The sequence below is a fragment of the Ips typographus genome, linkage group LG3, assembly GCF_016097725.1.
Source record: "Ips typographus isolate SLU linkage group LG3, UJ_Ityp_2.0, whole genome shotgun sequence".
In the NCBI taxonomy this organism is placed as follows: domain Eukaryota; kingdom Metazoa; phylum Arthropoda; class Insecta; order Coleoptera; family Curculionidae; genus Ips; species Ips typographus.
The window spans coordinates 2647150-2667076 of record NC_138424.1 but is presented as its reverse complement, the minus strand read 5'-3'; the positions used below and the strand labels follow the sequence as shown (position 1 = coordinate 2667076).

The window sequence follows — 19927 nt, the reverse complement described above, 5'->3', positions numbered from 1 at the left end:
CGACCATAGGAAAACCGTGTAACGGACAGAGAAACATAGATGATTGCATGCGCGGGACAAAGACAGAAAACTAAAAAAATATCAAGTAGGCCGTATTTTAAGCGCGCTGTTGCCAAACGCCAAGTATCCAATATCGTGGACAAAATTAATTTTATTGTTGGATTATCTCAAATTTTTTCCATTCATTTGGATAATCTGTATACGGTCAGCGAGTTGTATTTAGTCCGATTTCTGTCATTAACAGTTTGAATGAAATTACTTATAACGATACTGAATATATTACGATATTGGATACTTGGCGTTTGGCAACAGCGCGCTTAAAATACGGCATACTTGATATTTTTTTAGTTTTCTGTCTTTGTCCCGCGCATGCATTCATCTATGTTTCTCTGTCCGTTACACGGTTTTCCTATGGTCGGTTTTGGATTTACCACACCTGGATTGACACTATATTGACTATTGTCAATATATTGCCAATACTAATTTGAGTGCAGCAAGTTAATATATTGTCTGTAAATGTAATATTATTAGTGGTTCTGTGTGACAATTTTTTATTTCTTATTTCTCTTTTTGTTAATGTAAACTAATAGTTATTGAAAATAGGCAACATTGAATTTTGTTATAGCAAAAATTTCAAAATCGATAAAAATCGTAAAAAGCCAAGTTTTTAGCTAAATTTACGATAGTTTTTGGTATTTTAACCAAGCCCATTGGGTGTCGAGCAATTCTTTTCTATCTAATATGGATATTTCTTTTATCGGTAAAAAAATAAAAATTTGAAGTTATCTTAAAAAAAAATTCGAAAAAATCCTTCAAATGGGTAAAAATTGGTTTAAAATGGCCTAATTTAAGTAGATTATGGGTTAGGTAACCCAACTAAAGTTGTTGGTTGGCTTCATTTGAGGGTCCTCTAACTATCCTAGAATCTCAGCTCGATAAAAACACCGGAAATTTTTGCTCACTGTTAAAATATGGGGGCAAATTTCGTAAAAAAAACTCAAAAAGTGCGATTTTCCGATTTTCCTGAGCTTATGCCAATTTTTCGAGAGTTCTCAATGGCCGTTTTCCACTATTTGAGACCCAAAAAACACGTTTTATCGATGGGACCAAACATGACTTAGTGTAATCGACACATTATTGAACACTATGTTAAAATCGTTCTAAAAAGCCCTGTTTTATATCATTTTCCTACTATGGTCCCATATCAAGCCCCCAATTATAAACACGTATTAATTAAATTACAACGAACGACAGCTTTATAGTTCAGTGTTTGTTATGAAATCAAACAGGCTCGTTTGGGGAAAAATAATCAGCTTTCTCGCCTTACATAAACCTTTCCAATCACGTACGATGACAAAAATAGCACCTTATACAAAGGATTTAACCTACACACACATAAATCAGAAAGAAAAAGGAAGTCGAGTGTTCTCTAACATTGAAGAATACACCTTTTCGTGATGATAATAATATGTAAAACAAGAGTGTTGCAAAAATTGTTCCATTTTCAGGTCAGTTCTTGCATTATCAGGAATGGTTTGGAGCACGGCAGCAAACGTGACCATTAAAAAAACTGATCCTGATAAGCGAAATGCTGTCGTTTGCACTTCTGCTTTGACGATTTTGGTTTCGACTTCTGAAGAACTCGCGATATCGTATGGCACCTGCTTGATAGTCACTTTTATTGTTAGTTTGTCATGCTGATTTCGAAATTCTTGCATGCGGTTCACGATAACGAGTAATAATTGTTTGGATGCGATCTGTTTGCTTGCTTTTTGTTAAGAGGGGCACCGCCTTGCTATACGTTTACTTTGGGTAAACAGTCGATATCGTTTTACAAGGGTGTGTATCTGACAAAGCCTTGTACAAATATGCCCAAAGTCAATTTGGATTTTAGGCTTAAAGCTCTATAACGCTGCAACGATACAGTCTCAATTAATTATTATGTTGTAAACACTCCCAAATAATATTTGTGTAACTTTTTCAACTTTGGATTTTATCAGTACAAACGACAGGTAACTTGGTAGAAATACAAATAGATATCGAGAGAACTATAGTAAATCAATGCACCAGACAAACATACAACAGTTGTTCATGTGACCACTTCAACAGGAAGTCTGATTACTGTCTTGTAACCAATTGTCAAAAGACGTCACACTCATTTTGGCTCACTGACTTACCAAGTTTATTTTTGTCTACATAGAGCATTGATCTGCAATTGTTTTTATCATGGGATTCCTGTATAATGTTGAAATCCACATGTGCAGTATGTATTTGCGTAAATTACTGCGCTGTTTGTGATATTTTATGCAAAAAATACAGTGGTTTTAATGGTCAAAAAAGCAGCAAGCTTTATACAGGGTGGTCCAGTTTTAAATGTCAATAATTCACCATTCGATAGCCCATCAAAAAATAAGTTAACATACATTATGTCATTTTCCTGAATATTTCCCTCATGTGTTAAATGTCCCATATGAGCAGTGCATTTTCACCAGAATGACAGCGATAATTGCATTCTAAAGTGATAATTGCATTTCGATAATTGCACTGTACGTATCTATAACGACTGCATTGTTGTAGAGCCTATTGCTAGTACACTAATTGTTGTCCATGCGTATTTTTTTGACTTTTTATAACCAAAAAATGTCAAACTCGATGTCAACAATAAATTAATGAACGGTTTGGAACTTGTTCATTGAGCTCCATTGAGCAATCTATAGTTGCAGCAAAACCAAAACATTTTCTTTATTCGGGAAATATTCCCCAAAATTACATTCGTGCCTTGAAAATGACCTGATAATTCTGCGTTCAAACTTGTTATCTTTGCAAACTGCATTCGGTCATTTTCATATTTTTTTCTAAAAAAGCCCTCCACCTTCGGTGTCGGGCTCTTTCGCCAAAAAAATATGAAAATAAACTCATGCAGTTAAGAGATAACAAGTTTTCAGGCAAAATTATCGGTAATTTTTATGCACTTGTGCAATTACCCCCGAAAAATGCTTCCCAAGGAAAATACAGTCCATAAAAGTTCAGTTTAAAAAATCGGTTTCTTGTCATAACTGTCAGACCGCTGGAGCAATTTTAATCAAGTTTGGGACAATCCATTTACTGGTTCAATTTGACAAAATAAGTACTCTCAAAATAAAATTCTGATTTGAAATTTCATTTACGAGATAATTGAGTTATTACGTTCAAAGACCCAAAACCAACCCAACCCAACTTAAAAATCGTCTTGAAAACGGTGAAAATGACTTTATGACTTGAGTCTTAAAAAATGTCTTTGTAACCAGTTTTCTTAGTTTCCAGGCAAATTGAAAGACTTTAGTAATGAAAATTGACTTAGAAACCAGTAAATTTACTTTAAAACGGTAAAAATTGACTTGAAAACTGTCTTTCAGTCAGTCTTGGACACCAAAAAGACTCTGAACCAATGAAAAGTGACACCAAAAGCTTAAAATTTGCATTTGAAGTAAGTTTTCATAATTTGAAAATACATTTCAATATTATAGTCTTGAAAATACAGGATATTGACATTAGATTCATAAAAATTGGCTTGAAGACTAACTTTTCAAGTTTTTTTACTTTGCTTTTCATTTTCTTATAACTGTGGACTATTTTTAGGGCTTTAAAACTGCTTTCAGCTTGGAAAATCGAGTTTTAGGGTTATCTTCACCAAGTTTTTAACATAGCAGACTTAAAAACTATTTTCCATCGGCTTAAACATGTAATTTCACAGTTTCTTTGTTAAGTTAAATTGACCTCTAGACGCTTTACTGTGCTTTAAGACTGAAAAATCGGATTTTAAACCATTTTTTACAGTAAAAGTTAAGTTTGACTGTTTTTTGACTATTTCCAATGTCAAAAATTAATTCGTAAACCTCACAGATGACCAGATTTGAACCATTTTAAAGTAAAAAATACAATAACCCAAGTAGACATTTTTGCCAATTTTGAATAATATCCAGTAAACGTAGAAAATAAAGACTATCCCCCTATATTGACGAATTTAAACAATTTTGAAGAATGTCATTCACATCATACGGTATAAACGAGTACTCATTTTATAATTCCTTGTTTCAAATTTGATCAAACGGTCTGACAGTTGTAGCAAAAAAACGATTTTTTAAACTGAAATTTGGAAATCTGTTTCTGCCTTAGGAAGCGTTCTTCAGCAAAATGACATAAATGCATGTCAACTTATTTTTTGATAGGCTATCGATTGGTGAATTATTGACATTTAAAACTGGACCACCCTGTATTGTCATTTAGCTTCATTATTTTCATATTATCATTCTTTGACCATTAAAACCACTGTGTTTTTTGACCACTATAAACTACCCACTGTACTGCACATGAAGCATAATACTTTTGGTATAATTGGAATTGCAGAAATTTTAGCCCATTTTGTCCTCGACTTTGGAGTTCTTCTATATTTTCAAAACACTGCTCCTTACGGTTTACGGGAGTTTATCGTGGTCCACCCTGTGTACAAGGTAATTCAAATTCGACCCTCACCATTGGGATCTCAGAAACCATAAGAGATAGGAGAAAGTTTAAATTGGGGCAAAGTTACTTCCGAAGACAAAAAATTTAAAAACTGAAAATTTTACTTTTTGTTTTTATTTATTTCTAACCTTATTTGAAGAGATATCCGAAAACTAAAAACATCTTTTCATTGCCACTTTTTCCTAGCTATTCGATGATGGATTCAAATTTGCCACACGACATTTCGTTTTTTGTCAGTCATCATCAACTTTTTTTTTTCTTATGGGCGCCATATTGGATTTTTAGCCCATCAAATAGTACGCTTTATTCTGATTTTAGTGATGTATAATAACTTATGATTTGCTTCATAAAAAACAAAATAATTAAATTTAAACTTTCTCGTATCGAGATCCCAATGGTGAGGGTCGAATTTGAATTACCCTGTATATTTCATATTCTACTTTGATAACAACTTTGGATCTATTAAAAATGTAAATTTCATTAAATTCACGACGTGCGGTAAAAGTCAAATTTAAGCCTTCTCGAACCAGTAGAAAAAGCAAATAAATTGACGAAGCTTAAACGGGGTTTTTATGCACTCGCTCTAGAAATTTCCGAACTGGAAATCCGCCCTTAACAAGATAAATAACCGAAGATTTAAATAAAATTCGCCAGTTAGGTTTTCTTTACGGTCGGGCTTAACGTTTCAGGTCCATCCAAACAACAGACAATAAATTCCCGCGGTCTTTTTTCCTGGTTTGCCGGAGGTTTTAGGTGCTCCATAGAAATCAAATTATCATTTGTTACCATCCTGAAATTTCCTCCTGAAATATTCATCGAAACTGGGTCATAGCGGGTTGTTTGAAGAATTTAAATTAGTCCTAGTGTATGTAGTTATTCTACATGCAATAACCCTGCGACGTTCAACGTCTTACATTATGTATGACCTGCAATAAGGTGGTTCCCACGATTATGAGGTTCAGCCCTGTTTTCAACTAAATATTAAATTCGAATTGAAAAATTACGACTTATTTATGTTTTTTATGAAACTTGAGAACGGTTCTAATATTTAATTAAACATCTCAGTTCAACTTTAGTTAAGATTCAGTTTAGGTGAATCAGCAGCTTCTGACTTATGAACCAATAATTAGTTAGTCATTATGCATTACTGTAATAAAGGAAAACTTGAATCAAAAATGTAATCCAATTTAGCGTTCATGAGAAAAATGAAAGTTGATTTTATGTTTGTCAAAACGGTAATTTTGAACATTTTATTTTCGAATTAGACGTTTCACAGTTTTAGTTTTCAGAATTTGTCGCTGGACTGTATAATTTATGACAACTGGATAATTTGTGTAATAATTAAGAAACATGTTTGTTCAAATTACATTTAATAACATTCAGAGGGGTATCTTTACTTCGTACACCAATCAAAATTTTACTTTCGGTCTGGTATATTACAGGAATGGTTGATATTCAAGTGAAAGAGACCGAATATCGATGATTAAATGAACAAAATAATGTGAACTCGAATGGATGAAATAAAATTGGAAAAAATTCAGTCCGTATAAGGGAACAATGGCCCGTTTAAGCGCCCAGATCACGTACTTGGGGAGAGTTTGTGGAAAAATGGTCTCGTTGTAATCAAGACGAATGATTAGTTGCTCCGGCAACGGAAGAATAACTTTGTTTCAGCCCTTCGTCCTACATCATCATTTCCGTAGAGTGGTTTCCTTTGTCGCTAACGATTGTTTTGACAGACGTGCGCGTTCTAGAAAAAAAATCATTATTATTGTCAATTTGTTGCTAAAACTGGTTGACCATTAACGTTCCAGTAGGGCTCCGGACACAGATCTCTTTTTATTGTCGCGATAAATATTTAAAAGCCGTTGGTGCACTGAGAAAGAACCGTTTTAATTTGACAGTGCAGTTCGCAATTCCGCAAAATATTATCGCCTCTTAGAACAGTTAAACGCTTTTGTGTCATCGTATACCACCGAGGTGGATCTCCCCTTTCCCTCCCCTTTAGGTTACCTGAACCCAAAGGTTCATCAATTACCAGAGTCTCATCGTGCAGTGACGTGCGCGCCAGCAATTTCATGCTCGCGCAATGTTGTTCGGGTAACCGGTACAAACTAATTGGCTCCGCCACTGGTATTCGAGCTTTTACAGTTCCATATAAAGTATTTTTATTGTTCCCCCATTTACCAAGACAACACCCATGAGAGAGGCGTCGCATTCGAATTCGAAAAGCGATGTTTATGCAAAACCATCCTGGTAAACCGATATCCTGGCGAGTTGTTGATACGCTCCATGATTTCGATTTTTTTTTCAGATTCCTCAGCGAATATTTTGCCACATTCTTGTATAATACTCTCATTGAATTCAAAGGTTTTTCTTAGTAAGTGTTGATTTACGGTCCTTACCCTAACACAACTCAGATTATAGGCAAATTTATTTAACTTTCCATACACGTCACAGGTATACCAGCAACGACGCCAGACAGTTTTAAACTAAGTAGATCACTTAATTGTCTTGTCTTTTATTTGGTAGCATTTAGAAGCCACTGGCACTTTCTTAATGGATCAAAAGTCTTTGACGATATAAAACAAGTCTCGGAATGTGCGGGAGTCAGCAAATTATTGTTTAAAATCGAATAGATCGTTGTTTGTGGCAGCTATCAGTTCATTTTTCATACGGTAGGCGGCGCGTCGATTAGTTGACGGCGTGTGTATCGCGCGCAAAAGGTGGGAGTGAGGTTAAGAAAAGAGGACAGTTGTTGATATAACCAAAGAAGGGGGATGTAACACATTTTTGGGGTTTTCCGAGTATTTTTAAGGACTCTTGTTATTAAACCAGTGTTCTTTTTGAAACGGGTTGTTTTATTGTGCCCACTCATCAAAGACCGGACAGTGATTACCAGGATCACCTTACGTACGTGGCTTCAGGAAGCGGTGTTTTCTTGAGATGGCGCGACAGAATGTTTAAGACACTTAAGCTGGATTTATAAACTCTGTTATTCCCGTTGCTCGTAATTCGTTGTTCGTGATTGGCGCTGTTCCGAAAATAACACATAGGGATTCGCACGCATACATTTATAAACCTCGGTCATCGCGTTGCTCGTACTTTCCATTGTTGCTGGCCGTTATTCTCTGTTGTTCCCATTTAACCAAATTTTATTTCTGTTGCTGGTGATTCGCGATTCAACCAATGAGAGTGCTTAAAGAGATCAGATGATATTGACATTTCCAACGTCAACACAAAATTATTAAAATATGTCAAATGTCAAATATATCTGACCAATCAGAAACGAACAACTCCAACAACCAGTAACACAATATAAATTGATTAATCTGTTAACACACGAACAACCGGTCCGAGTAACGAACTACGAGTAACGTGGAAACGACGCGAATTACGAGCAACGGGAATAACAAAGTTTATAAATCCAGCTTTATAGAGGCTTCTGGCACTTTTTAAAAAGGTTCTCAATAGCATTTAGACGTCTATGGAACTTTCAAAATGGTCCTAGAGGCCTCTAACAATTTAAAACAAGTCTGAGAACGTTTAAGTCTTTTTAGAAACTTCTCAATAGGTTCTCAAAATGGTCTTAGAGGTCTCTGGCAATTTAAAACAGTTATAGAGGACTCTGGAACTTTTCAGAAAGTTCTCAGTAGCATTTAGAAAGTTTTGGCACATTCAAAACAGTCCTAGAGGTATCTGACAATTCAAAAGAACTCTGGGAAGGTTTAAGACACTTGTAGAAGCTCCTGACACTTTTTAAAAGGTTAGCAAAAACCCATTTTGCTAGTTCGTTTTTCAAAACTTTCATCTTTATTTACACTGTTTAGGCTTAGACTTTGTACGTTTTTCAAGCCACTTTTTCTGGAAATAGTCCATAAAAAGTCTTGATATAAAGATTTGTTCCTATTTTCATTATACCTGAACGGCAAGAAGTCTGTAATTCTTCCAAATGGTAGACTAGAGGTAAAAAATAGGGAAAAGTTTCTTCTCGTCTACAGTTTTTACCAATATAACCAAGTTTGTATCGCAACTCTATTCATCAAACAACTTAGACGTCCCCGTCGTTTTGGGGGGTTAAATTTTGGGGATATGCGGTAAATAAGGGCGTACTAAACTCATTAAGACAGTTCTCCGTACGCTACGACCGCCCCCCAACACGCTAATTTCGGGCCGGTGAGGGGTAACAAGGGGGAGATTCACGTGCGGCATGGACGAAATTTCTCCGAGTCCCCATTATTTACCATATAAATCAACGTCAGGTACCTAATCATATTACCGTCAACCGAGGCGTCGAGAGGGCGCTTAGCAATTACGTGTACTCTAGACTTGTTGGAGGGATTAAGGGCCAGAAAGTAATTCCAGCAAGAAAAATAGCGTTACTAGCCCTTTAAGTTTCTCCTAAAAGAACCAAAAACATAGAGGTAATCTAGCAAAATACGTCCCTGGATTGTGCGCCCTTTAAGGGACGATTCAAGGAGGGTTACATTAAAGGCAAAATGGAAATTCCAAATTATTTTAGTGCAACAAGAGAGGGTCTTAGACTAGTCTGTATATTTATATGAACAAGTTCCGCATAATTTTCCGACTTGCTCGAATGGAAATTATTATGAATATTCGTTTCGGAAGCCCTGTCTTTTGACGTAAATCCACTTTAAGCACGCGATTTAATTTAGTTTTGCACAATAACGACGGCTGCCTGGATTTTGACTATGATTTCCTTGGAGAAGCTATACGAACTCGAATTAGGCGAATAAGGTAGTTTAGGAAAATCTTGGCTGTAAAAAAAATACGTTGAACTATAATGGTTGTGTTTGTGAGGTTAGAAGTTATGTCATGTTGAAATGTCAAAAGCTAAATTGAAAGCGCAAACGTCAAGTGTGTGCGGGGTTGCCAGTTTGTGGCCTATTTAATGGGTTGGCACAACGCCCTCTACACTAGAAAGCCTAAAATGTTACTTTTAATTAGCAGTTTTCGTTTTATACACAAACGTATGCAGATGCAGTATGTATAGGCTGTGTATAGGTACGGAAAGAAAGGAATGGGTGAAAATGTATTTATTATCGTGGTAAAACTTAACTTGAGTGTGAAAATGAATGTCATTAACCTCTTAGCAACTTTTCGAAGATTCGAAATACCTCATCCACTAAATCCGTCAACTGAAGCTGAACAGACCCGAACTTAAATCCATCCACTGGCAGGCAATCTAAGCAAAAAACGGAAATTTATAAGTGAACACGAGCGCAATGCAAAGTATGTACGATTCCACCGGCATAATAAATCTAATTGCAAAACGCATTTCGTACACATAATTGAACACAACACGACAGACGGCATATTTTGCAGCACACTCCTTGGCGCGCCTGATTTACGACCGACCAAAAAAAAAACTATGAGCTGTTTATTATTGAGCCATTTATCACCTACCCCGTTAACGAAAAAACAGCCCCGGACGACTTGTCGGTTTTTACTGGAATTCGGTCATTTGCACATACTTGCAAAAGTTAGGAAAAGGGTTGGCGCGCTTATGCGAAAAGCAAGTGAACATGTTTTATGTATGCGGCACGAGTGCGAGCCCATTTGTTTGCGATCGGGAACGTCGGAAATTATTATGTCCAATCTTGTCAGTCTAAAGGGAATTGGCTATGTATGCGCATTTGCCGGAGAGAAAAATTCAACGATGAGTTATGGACCAGACATCGATGGGATTATTGGATTTATCCTGATATTTCATGGGGGCGAAAACGATCGCAAAGTGACGAGAGACCAGTTTTACGTTTCCTGATATCCGATTTGCTGAAATGAAAAGTGATAGTGCAATTCAATGCAAAGTGACTTAGATGTATGCTTCCAGCAGAAAATAGAGTTCCTAGAAGAAGAAAATAACTTCTATATTCAGCTATCCAGACATAAAACACCGCGTTTTACTTCTGTGGTAATTTATGATGCATTGAAAAAGATGGTTTTTTGACCTGACGATTCTGGATCACAATTTTGTTTCTTCTACCACTTAACAGATGTAGCATCATTATATTTTATCATGAATCTCAATACAGTGAGTAGTTTGAAATTTTCAAAAACAAGAGATTTACGTAAATGCTGCATATGCAAACTAAACATTCTATACTAGATTATTCTTCTTTTCTATTAACATTTTAGCAACTCTTTTCCTGAGCAAACTTTTTGCTATCCGATTTTCACACTATTATGTGCTTAACTTCAAAATTTCTTTTTAATGACCTGCAAAAACATCCACTTAACAAAGTCCTATCGGCTTTTCCAACAAAAAGTTATAAGCGATGCAGGCCGAAACTTTGCGAGAAGTTTCCTTTTAAACTTTTGCCGTTTGCCGAACTCCATATTGAACATCATACTAGAAAATGCAAAACAATTTCCAGCTATAGAACAGATAGGAGGGTGTTGAAGCTAGTTTTAGTTTTTTGCTTGCTCTTTGGGATGGTGGTAGTGACGTAAAGGGAGGACCCGAAAGTATCATATTGACGTTTTTGAGGCAAAACTCCAGTAACCGTGGTCATCGAAAAGGGACTCGAAACTCAATTATACGCACCCCTCTGTTACGGACCTGATTTAAATTCAAGAACGTCCCTTTAACTTTCGCATCCTTTGTGGCCCGGACAGATTTGGACTAACTGTAATTATTGTAGTTTACTTAGTTTCAGGTGTGTCCGATCCTTTACGTAAATGGAAGTTTCAGTACAGTGTTTATTTCAGTCTTGGTCGCAAAAAAAAGCCTTTCAATTTTCCCCCAAATGCTTCTTTGCCCTATTTTCCATTATTTCCCAGTAAATCCGTCTCTGACAGCGGCCTCAAAGTAAAAAGAAAAAACCTTACCAAGCGAATTCCGAACTGGGAATAAATATAATTGAATGCTATATATTTTTTTGATGCCGGTTCTTTAAGTCGTCCGTTATTTTATTGGATTTGCCTCGATTACTTTTGGGTTTTTATTTAGTTACCATAACGCGTCATTTGCAAGGATTTTTTTTGCATAGAGATTGTAATACAAGGGAAAAAAAGCAATTTTCCAGTAGGGTAAGTTTTTCATAGGTTTATGCAGTGCCCAAATCCCCTCAATAAATCCCCAGGAAATCCTCAACGTGTGACATTATCGTCTGTCTGGATTCGAGTGATTTAGATGGAAGCCTTATTTAAAGCTGTCCTTAAATTTAACACTTTTTTCATACCTGAAAAACTGTTCTAATAAAGAAGTTTTTAAGGCACTAAAATTATCTAAAACAATAAAAAAAATATGGGGTCTTGTAAATAATCTACATAATACCTATAACCTCAAAAACTGCGGCTATTAAAAACCAAAATAATGCTTACCAACATAGCAAACTAGTGCTAACCGTAGTGGCCGATTCGTACTAGTGCCAATATTTGTTTATGGCAAATTTAGGAAAAAAATATGCATTAATAACTGACCTAGACTAACCAAGTGCGAAATCCGCGAAATCCACCAATATTGTAAAGTAAACAAAGGAAAAAGGCGGCAACTTAACCTCATAATTGAAGGAACATTGAATGACATCTGAAGTTGACGTACATACTGTCAAGTATCAGTTATCCTCTGTGAATCATGCGGCGTTGCCAGACGGTTTTTTTTTTCGTTATTAATATTTAATACTTCAGCTAATTTTTATTGTTTTTAATCATAAAAATATGTTTGGTAGCCTAAATATCCGATTAGTATAGGTGGCAAAGCTTGTTTTTATAAATTGTAACTAATTGTACTGCATTGTTAATAGTACAACTCATTGTGGAACAGTGTAACAGCTATTTAATACTATATTTGACAACATTGCAGAAGGTAAATTGTGGTTCTTCCACCAAATCATTGTAAATTTTTGGATTTTTATCGGAGTTTTTTGAAGAAAAATTGTGATTTTACCGCAAATTTTATATGCAAACAAAATTTGGTGACCAAACTCGTGGATGCTTAATGTTTACAAGACCCAAAATATGAACCATTAACAATTATTGTTTTATGAGGTTAGAAGTTGTGTAATTTTGAAATGTCAAATAGAAAACGCAATAGTCTTGAAAATTGCTTGTCTAATTACTAGTGTACAAGTGCGGAAAGAAAGGAAACAGTTCTGAAATACCTGTGAGAACATTTAAGAGACCTAAAGAATATTAACCAAACTCGTTACCGATACAGAAGTTTTCTTAAAGTAAGTAAACTCCTCAGACTTCTCTCTAAAGTCCTTCCGTATAAACATACCCTTTGCTGTGTATTCAACCAGTTTGGAATGAAAATGTCATTTTTCCAAGTTCAAAACTCAATAATAATAATGCAACTTTAAGAACCCAGGTGGACCTGGTAATCGGCATTAAAGCGTATTAAACTGCCCAAATCAAAATTGGGGCAATTCTAATGCCAGTTTCTATATTTAACTTTGAATGGTTTTTTAGGTAAGGAAAAACTGATTATTTAAGTCTACACAGATGGTTCATTAGACCCAGAGGGAGAAACTCATTGTTAACCATAAAATCAGAAATTTTGAAAGCAAAGTACAATCCAGAAAAAATTACACATATGGCCATATTGCAGCCCTAGGGTAACTCTCCTAAATATTGGTGGTATTGCTCATATCATAATCCTATTAACTTATAATTCTAACCAATAAATTCTCGTTACCCCCTCAGCCCTACCGTACGGCCCTTTCAAGATCGGCACAATATTACAGTGCGAGGAACAATAAGGGGATTATCCCTCTGGACCGAGTTGCACTCCCTTCACTCCAATCATTATTTGATCGAAATAGTGTGAGCGCGTGCTGAATGTTACAACACCCAGCTTATCGAAAATGAATTTGCAATCTTTTGAGTGTCGAAGGGCTTGTACCGGACCCTTAATCCCGTCTTGGATCCAGAGTTGTGGACAAAAAACTTATGGCAAAAACAGTCCGTTTATTCGGGGCCAAAAAGCTGACTGCCGAAACACAATGGGGAAGAACGGAGGGGTCACAAATTGTCCAAAATTGTGTAAAAAGTTGTCGAAGGGACCGGAAAGGTCGTAAAAGTCGGATAGCCCTGTTTGCCCTGCTTGCTACTGTTGGTTGAGGTTATTATTTTTTTTATGTGGTAACACGTTGGGGGAATAAGGCTTGATTAAGAACTTTATGACTAGTTGTAGTTGACCGTGTTTCAACCATTTATACCAATTGATATCCAGTCAATAACCTATATAGAATAGCAAAATTCACTAAGTAATTTTCACTGTAATCCTGGGTTTATGCGACTGTTAAATTAACTATGCGAAAGCTTTCAGGCAAATGTATTTTCTAATCTATTGCCGAGCTTAGTCATGGTACTTCTTCCGCCAACCAATAAAACATGAGAATTTTCAATTTATTGGATTCCAAAAATATCAACTTAAAAGTAACATTTTTAGTGATTGGATTTAGTCCTCCCGACTGATAAACATAAAGTATTTAAATTATTAATTAATAAAGTTGTGCTGAACTCTCAAGGCAGTAGATAACAGTATACAAGCAACCTCATTACTTAAAGAAAACAATCAATGCCTATTTTAATCTCGACGAACAATACCTTCAAGGAAAAGGACCCTATCCAATCCCATTACCCCTAAAGCTTAACGTTCCCGCTCTAAATTAAAGAGAAATAATTCAAAACAATATCCTAATTTCATTTAACGTATCCTGGGGGCACACACCCAAATTAAGGCCAGATTGTCCCCGCAGACAACGCTTTGCGCCTGGATATCCAATTAAAATTTTTAAATTTGACAAAAATGCTTGATAATTTGGGTCTTAAAATTGCAAGGTAACAAAAAAACTGGGAAAAAACACCGAATGCAAATCGCCGGGATTACACCGAATCTAAAATTCAGACTTGGGCGTGTAGAGCAGAATTCTGTTGACTTGGGGAATTTTCTATATTTTATCCCGAGTCGCGTACGAGATCCTGCATTAGGGTCCTCTCTCCGCCGGAAAAGGGAACGGGTGTAAAAAGGTTCAAAGAATCGGGGGGGAAAACTTAAATTGGACTAATCCCGAATTCAAATATTGTTCTCCGCTGCCTTTGTTATGTTAAAGACGACGCATTGTTTTATTGGAACAACCAACGGGGAATCTGCTTTACAAATTTACATTCTTTGGTTTTTTTTTCAGTGGGTCGAGGAGTCCTTCACGAATTTCCAAAAGGGCATCAACTGGAGATCGTACGTTGTCTGTGATGTGGCATACAGTAATGCCAACAATTGGCTGTGGACCCCATTTATCGATAGGGGCGAAGCTAATAGGATATACATCGAAATTAAGTTTACGATCCGAGATTGCAGCTTGTTTCCAGGTGAGTCATCCAAAAACATAATTGCATTAGGGAAATGGAACTTTTATTCAACTAATTCAAAATCCATAATTAGGTCGCAATCGAAATTAACTTTTAAACGTGCTTTTCTCTAACGATATTAGTTCGAAAACTTCCTCTAACAGGGTTCGAACACTCGTATAATTGAAGCTACCGCACTAAAGTTTGTTTTAATCATTGGAAGACTCCAAAACCAATAATGTAATATTAATAGCGGCCTGGCATAATTGCATCCAATCATACGAGGGGATTTAGCATCTGCATTAGCTTCAGGTTCCTATACTTGTAGATGTAAAATATTTGCAAATTATTTCCATATATCAGTTGGATTTTAGCTGAATGTAATTATAACTGTTTGGCGTTGCTTATTTATACTTATAAAGTTGTATTTTTAATATACCGGAGGACATAGGCTGTATATAGGAGGCTTAAAATAATACAGGCTTCATAATCTGAAATATTTGTATGTTTGTTTTTTATTGCTGCAATTTCATGAAATCACTAAAATCAAATATTTCAAAAAACTACTGTTTTTGACTACTGTTTTTGAGAGTTTTTACTCTTTTTTAACGAGTGTTTCAAATTGTTTGACTTGATTTTAATACTTCTTTTGACGATTAAAAGATATTTTCTTCCTCTTCCTGATGATCTAAATAATCTTTTTGAAAGATGCCATTTTCAAAAATTATTAGATTGAAGTATAGTGTGTGACTGAGGTATAGTAACAGTTTACAAAATTTATTGCAAAATTTCAAAAATGGTTATCAGAAACAGATAAGTAAAAATAAATGAAGCCAGAAACAGACAGCTAAATGTTACAAATGTGAAAAATTCACTGATGGAGGTATATGTATAATGTTTTCAATCAAAGTCAACTTATCTGATTTAACCTTTGAAGTATGTTTCCTTGGTTCATATTTCTATGGGATTGAATTTTACACTTTTGAAGTTCCGACCAGAACACAGGATATCTGAAACAAACGACAAAACTATACTCATGGAGCTAGAAAATAAATTTGATACTCCTTACACTGAATTTGTATTTCTTTAAAATCATCATTATCAAACAGGCTGATTGGTGATGATGATGATGATACTTTCTTAATCGATTTTGACGCATGTCAAAAATTCTCTAATATAAAGTTAAAAACAGACCAAACATCACAAATGTCATAAAAAAGGATAAAATGCATTCAACTAAAAACAAACTGATTTGGTTTTGTGCGAGAAAAGAAGAAAGAAAAGTTTGAAAAGTAAAGTTTCGTTCGTTTGCACCTCTATGGGATGGAATTTGACAGTATAGAACAGAACAAAAGAGTGATGACACTGACGGCCAAACGTAACAAATGTCAAAACTCTACTCATAAATCTGCTTTACACTGATTGTAACGAATATTTGGTGAGGATTTTAACGGTTGTCACATTTAAAAAAATAGACTAGAATGGCGTCAGACACAGACAGCCAAATGTCACAAATGTGAAAAATGTATACTGATGGAGATATTTGTACTTATCTTTATTCAGTACGTTTAAGTTAATTTAATTTTTTCTTTCTGTCTTTAACCGTTTGCCTTCCAAATATTGGAAATTCCAATGTTTAATAATATTTCAAAAACACATTTAAAGAGAAACTTATGAAAACAAAAATTTCCATCACAGTTTGTGACAAAGTGGTCATGTGACCAATTGTCGGACGATGTCACAGACACCTGTCACTTATGAAGTTATTTCCATCTTTGTCGAGAGTATTGATTTCCAATGGTTCTCACTCCTTATCATTGAGTTCCCATGTAAAAATTTGAAATTTACATATTCTCAAAATTAAAGATTACTGCCTTGTAACCTTATTTTATAACCTTATTGAACCTTAATTCCTTTAATTTGTAACTTTTTAGATTGTTTTGACTAATTGAACGATTGAAATGGTTTAAGAGAATATTCAAAAGTTGTCTGAATATTTTCTGGTACTACACCTTGTAATTTTGACTCAATATGTCCTTTATATTGTAGTTTTTAGACTGAAATGTTGATTAAAAATTTCTTGCAATTATTGTCTCCTGTAATTCCTACTGATTTAGGATCATGGCTAGTTTTAGTTAATACTTGGTTGTTATTATTGTTCTCCTATAACCAACAGGTTCAAATCTCTTACATTACTATTATTATAGTTAACACACAAAAAAAAAGGAGTATCAACTTTTGTTTGTACAAACTTAAGGTTATTTCGAGAGCCGCCACTTATTCCAGAAGGTTGTATTAAAGCCACCTTTGGCTTAGATAAATGTTTATGAAAATGTCGACAGGGTGTAAAAGTGTTCAGAGCGCAAATGAAAACGTCAATTTCGTTTGCAGGAAACGCGCTGTCCTGCAAAGAAACGTTCAGCCTGTTGTACTACGAATTCGACGCGGCAACTAGAGAACCCCCGCCTTGGGACGCCGAGAGATACAAACTGATCGGTAAGTTTTCAGTTTATATTAAAATTATCAATAACACACCGCGTTTCCGGTTATTTTTTTCTTGTCTATAAGAATCCCCATCGGTTTCTATAACCGGAATTGATTGGGCGTGATAAAGTAGGAAATGCTCGCCAGTTTAATACAAACACACACACACGCATTTAATTAAATGTAAATACGTCTCCAACGAACCGTAGCCATGCAAATACCTCCCATAATTACACTTCTGCTAATGGCTAATTTATAGATTCGAATTAATTGTCTCTGTATCCAGGTTCCTTTTTTTTTTAAGCGAATGCCCAGATGCGGGCACAAATTACTGTGTTTTTGTACCTGGGACACATCCTGTATAACACCGTAATCAAATTGTATAAAAATTCAGTGAATCAAACAGAAGAACGCACGACATTCAAGACGTTTTAATGTATAAATAAAATCAGTGAATTTTGCCTAATTACTATTCGAAACTGACAAATTACCAGCTTGTACTTTGGTGCAAATGATTTCCTGGCCACCACGTTGACAGGACGTAACACCAATTGATTTTTTTTTCGGTTCCTTTCGCTGTGTTTGTAAAAACAATTGTGTAAGTGATACTTCTAACGTTTTATTTTGTATTTTTGGTAAAATATAGGTTTGTTTCAAACTAGAATAATATCTAGTAATATTACTGACAATGATTATCGACAGTTTGTCGTTCCAATCAGAGTTATAGAGAGTAAAATGATTATTTGAACAATTCCAATTCAAGAGCAAAAACCGAGAGTTCTAAAATTAGACACATGCGTATTGATCGATTTAGTCTAGTCAAATTATTTCCAAATTTTCATCATCTGAAGAATCAATTTGAAACCCAGCCAATCCCACAATATTCTTGTTTTAAGATTTAAGTTTAATACTCTAATTTTATTGACAAATGACAGGAACACCAATGGCAGTTTTAGGTTATTTTGATATTTTGAATATCAAAATATAGCTGGCAACAATGTAAAAGCAAAGAGACCCTAAGGTCTATCCCAGGGCTAGCGGCAGTGACCTAATAATTGCCGTTCCTTGTTTATTAGTTGTGAACTGATCGAGAGGGAATTTTGACGTGTATGTTCTTTAACCAATCGTTAAAATTCGGGGAAATTCGGCGTTGGCGCTATCCCCAACGCCATTTAAAATTAATACTTTTGGTTGTTTGGCGTTTGTTGACAGTTTCTTCAAACTTTTCCCGTTGCAACTTAAATTTATCGATTCGCTTATTTTGTGTGAGTTGTATTTGTGTTTTTCATATTTTGATATTTTCGGTAACCGAAAATGTCTAAACAAGTCAGTGAAGAGCGAACAGTGGTTCATTTTGCGGCTGACAGATGTTTCATGTGACATACAGAGAGTTGCTGCTTACCTTACTTTGCAGGTTCACCATCAAGAAAATAACACACACCCAGTCCAGAATCACTACCAACACCAGCCTGCAGCCTGCACAATTCAAATAAAGTAATTTTACGAATAACTAACGACACTGATTTAATTTGCTTTTTACCAGTTTAACCTCACTCTCGTGAGGGTTGTCAAACCGGTAAACAACTGAAGCACTGTCAATGTCAATTGTCAATCCATATGTTTCCGTCCTTTGCTATCATTAAAAACACACTGATGCCATGTTGCCGAATGCTCTCGTAAAAAAGGTTTTGATAGACAAAACAATTTTCTTGCACCGACACGGAGCAATACTGGGGACGATTGCTTCGTCTAGCGGTAGCAAAAAACAAAAATAGTTTTTTAAAAATGTGACATCGTGACGTCAAAAACGCTCTGCTAGCTCCATGGAGCTTGAAAACGAATGAGGCCTAAGACGAGAGTGAATTTCAATCTGACGTCACCATTTATTACGTCACTGCCGCTAGCCCTGGGATTCTGGAATAGACTTTAGTTAAAAACTAGCACGTAACCATAAAAAAGGTAGTTTGAGCTGTGAAAATTTACTAAATGAGATTTAGACAGTGGTAAAAGCAATTTTTGATCTGGCAGCACTGTATGGGCCAAGTGACCCTAGTCACATGATCATAAAATCACAAAAATGTTCAAAATCCGATTCAAGCAGTTAGGAAGGCAAAAATTGTAAAATACAAGTCACTCAACGAAAAAATGGTATTTTTTGAGCTGCCATTATTATACAGACAAAGTGACACTACAGTTAAAAACAATCACGTGACCATAAAAATATAGTCAATCAACTGAAAAATTTGCTAAATCTAATTTAGACAGTTGGAAAAGATGGATCAGTAAAATATATGTCACGTGACTAAAAATGCAATTTTTGAGCTGGCAATATCGTAAAGGCAAATAGTCAGAATTTTGAAAGTGGTAAAAGTTTTAAATTGTAAAATACATGTCACGTGATTTTGGAAATGCATTTTTTGAGCTGGTAACACTGAAAAGACAAAAATTGTAAAATATAGGTCACGTGCCCAAAAATTCATTATCAGTTTTCAAAAGTGATTTTATTGTTTTTTTCTACGTCCTTCATAGAAAATAAAATTTTCCTCCTTCTCATGCTGAAAATATCACTTTCACTACCTAGAGGGAGTTTCAAATTGTTCGCGGGAGCAAAAGTTGCACTTTT

The 19927-nt window shown here is 35.3% G+C and overlaps 1 protein-coding gene across 9 annotated transcripts in view; it reads left to right on the top strand.

Annotated features, from left to right (window-relative positions):
- The window catches only part of Eph (Eph receptor tyrosine kinase), a 149857-nt gene that overhangs the window by 111389 nt on the left and 18541 nt on the right, over nucleotides 1-19927 (top strand). For all 9 annotated transcript variants that reach the window (XR_014177816.1, XR_014177813.1, XR_014177815.1 and 6 more), the window contains exons 4-5: nucleotides 14661-14841; nucleotides 17212-17316. Coding sequence is in view for 4 of the 9 variants with exons in the window: in XM_081976725.1 (XP_081832851.1) it covers nucleotides 14661-14841; nucleotides 17212-17316 (286 nt within the window). In the remaining 5 variants the exon portion in view is untranslated. The remainder of the gene's footprint in view (nucleotides 1-14660; nucleotides 14842-17211; nucleotides 17317-19927) is intronic.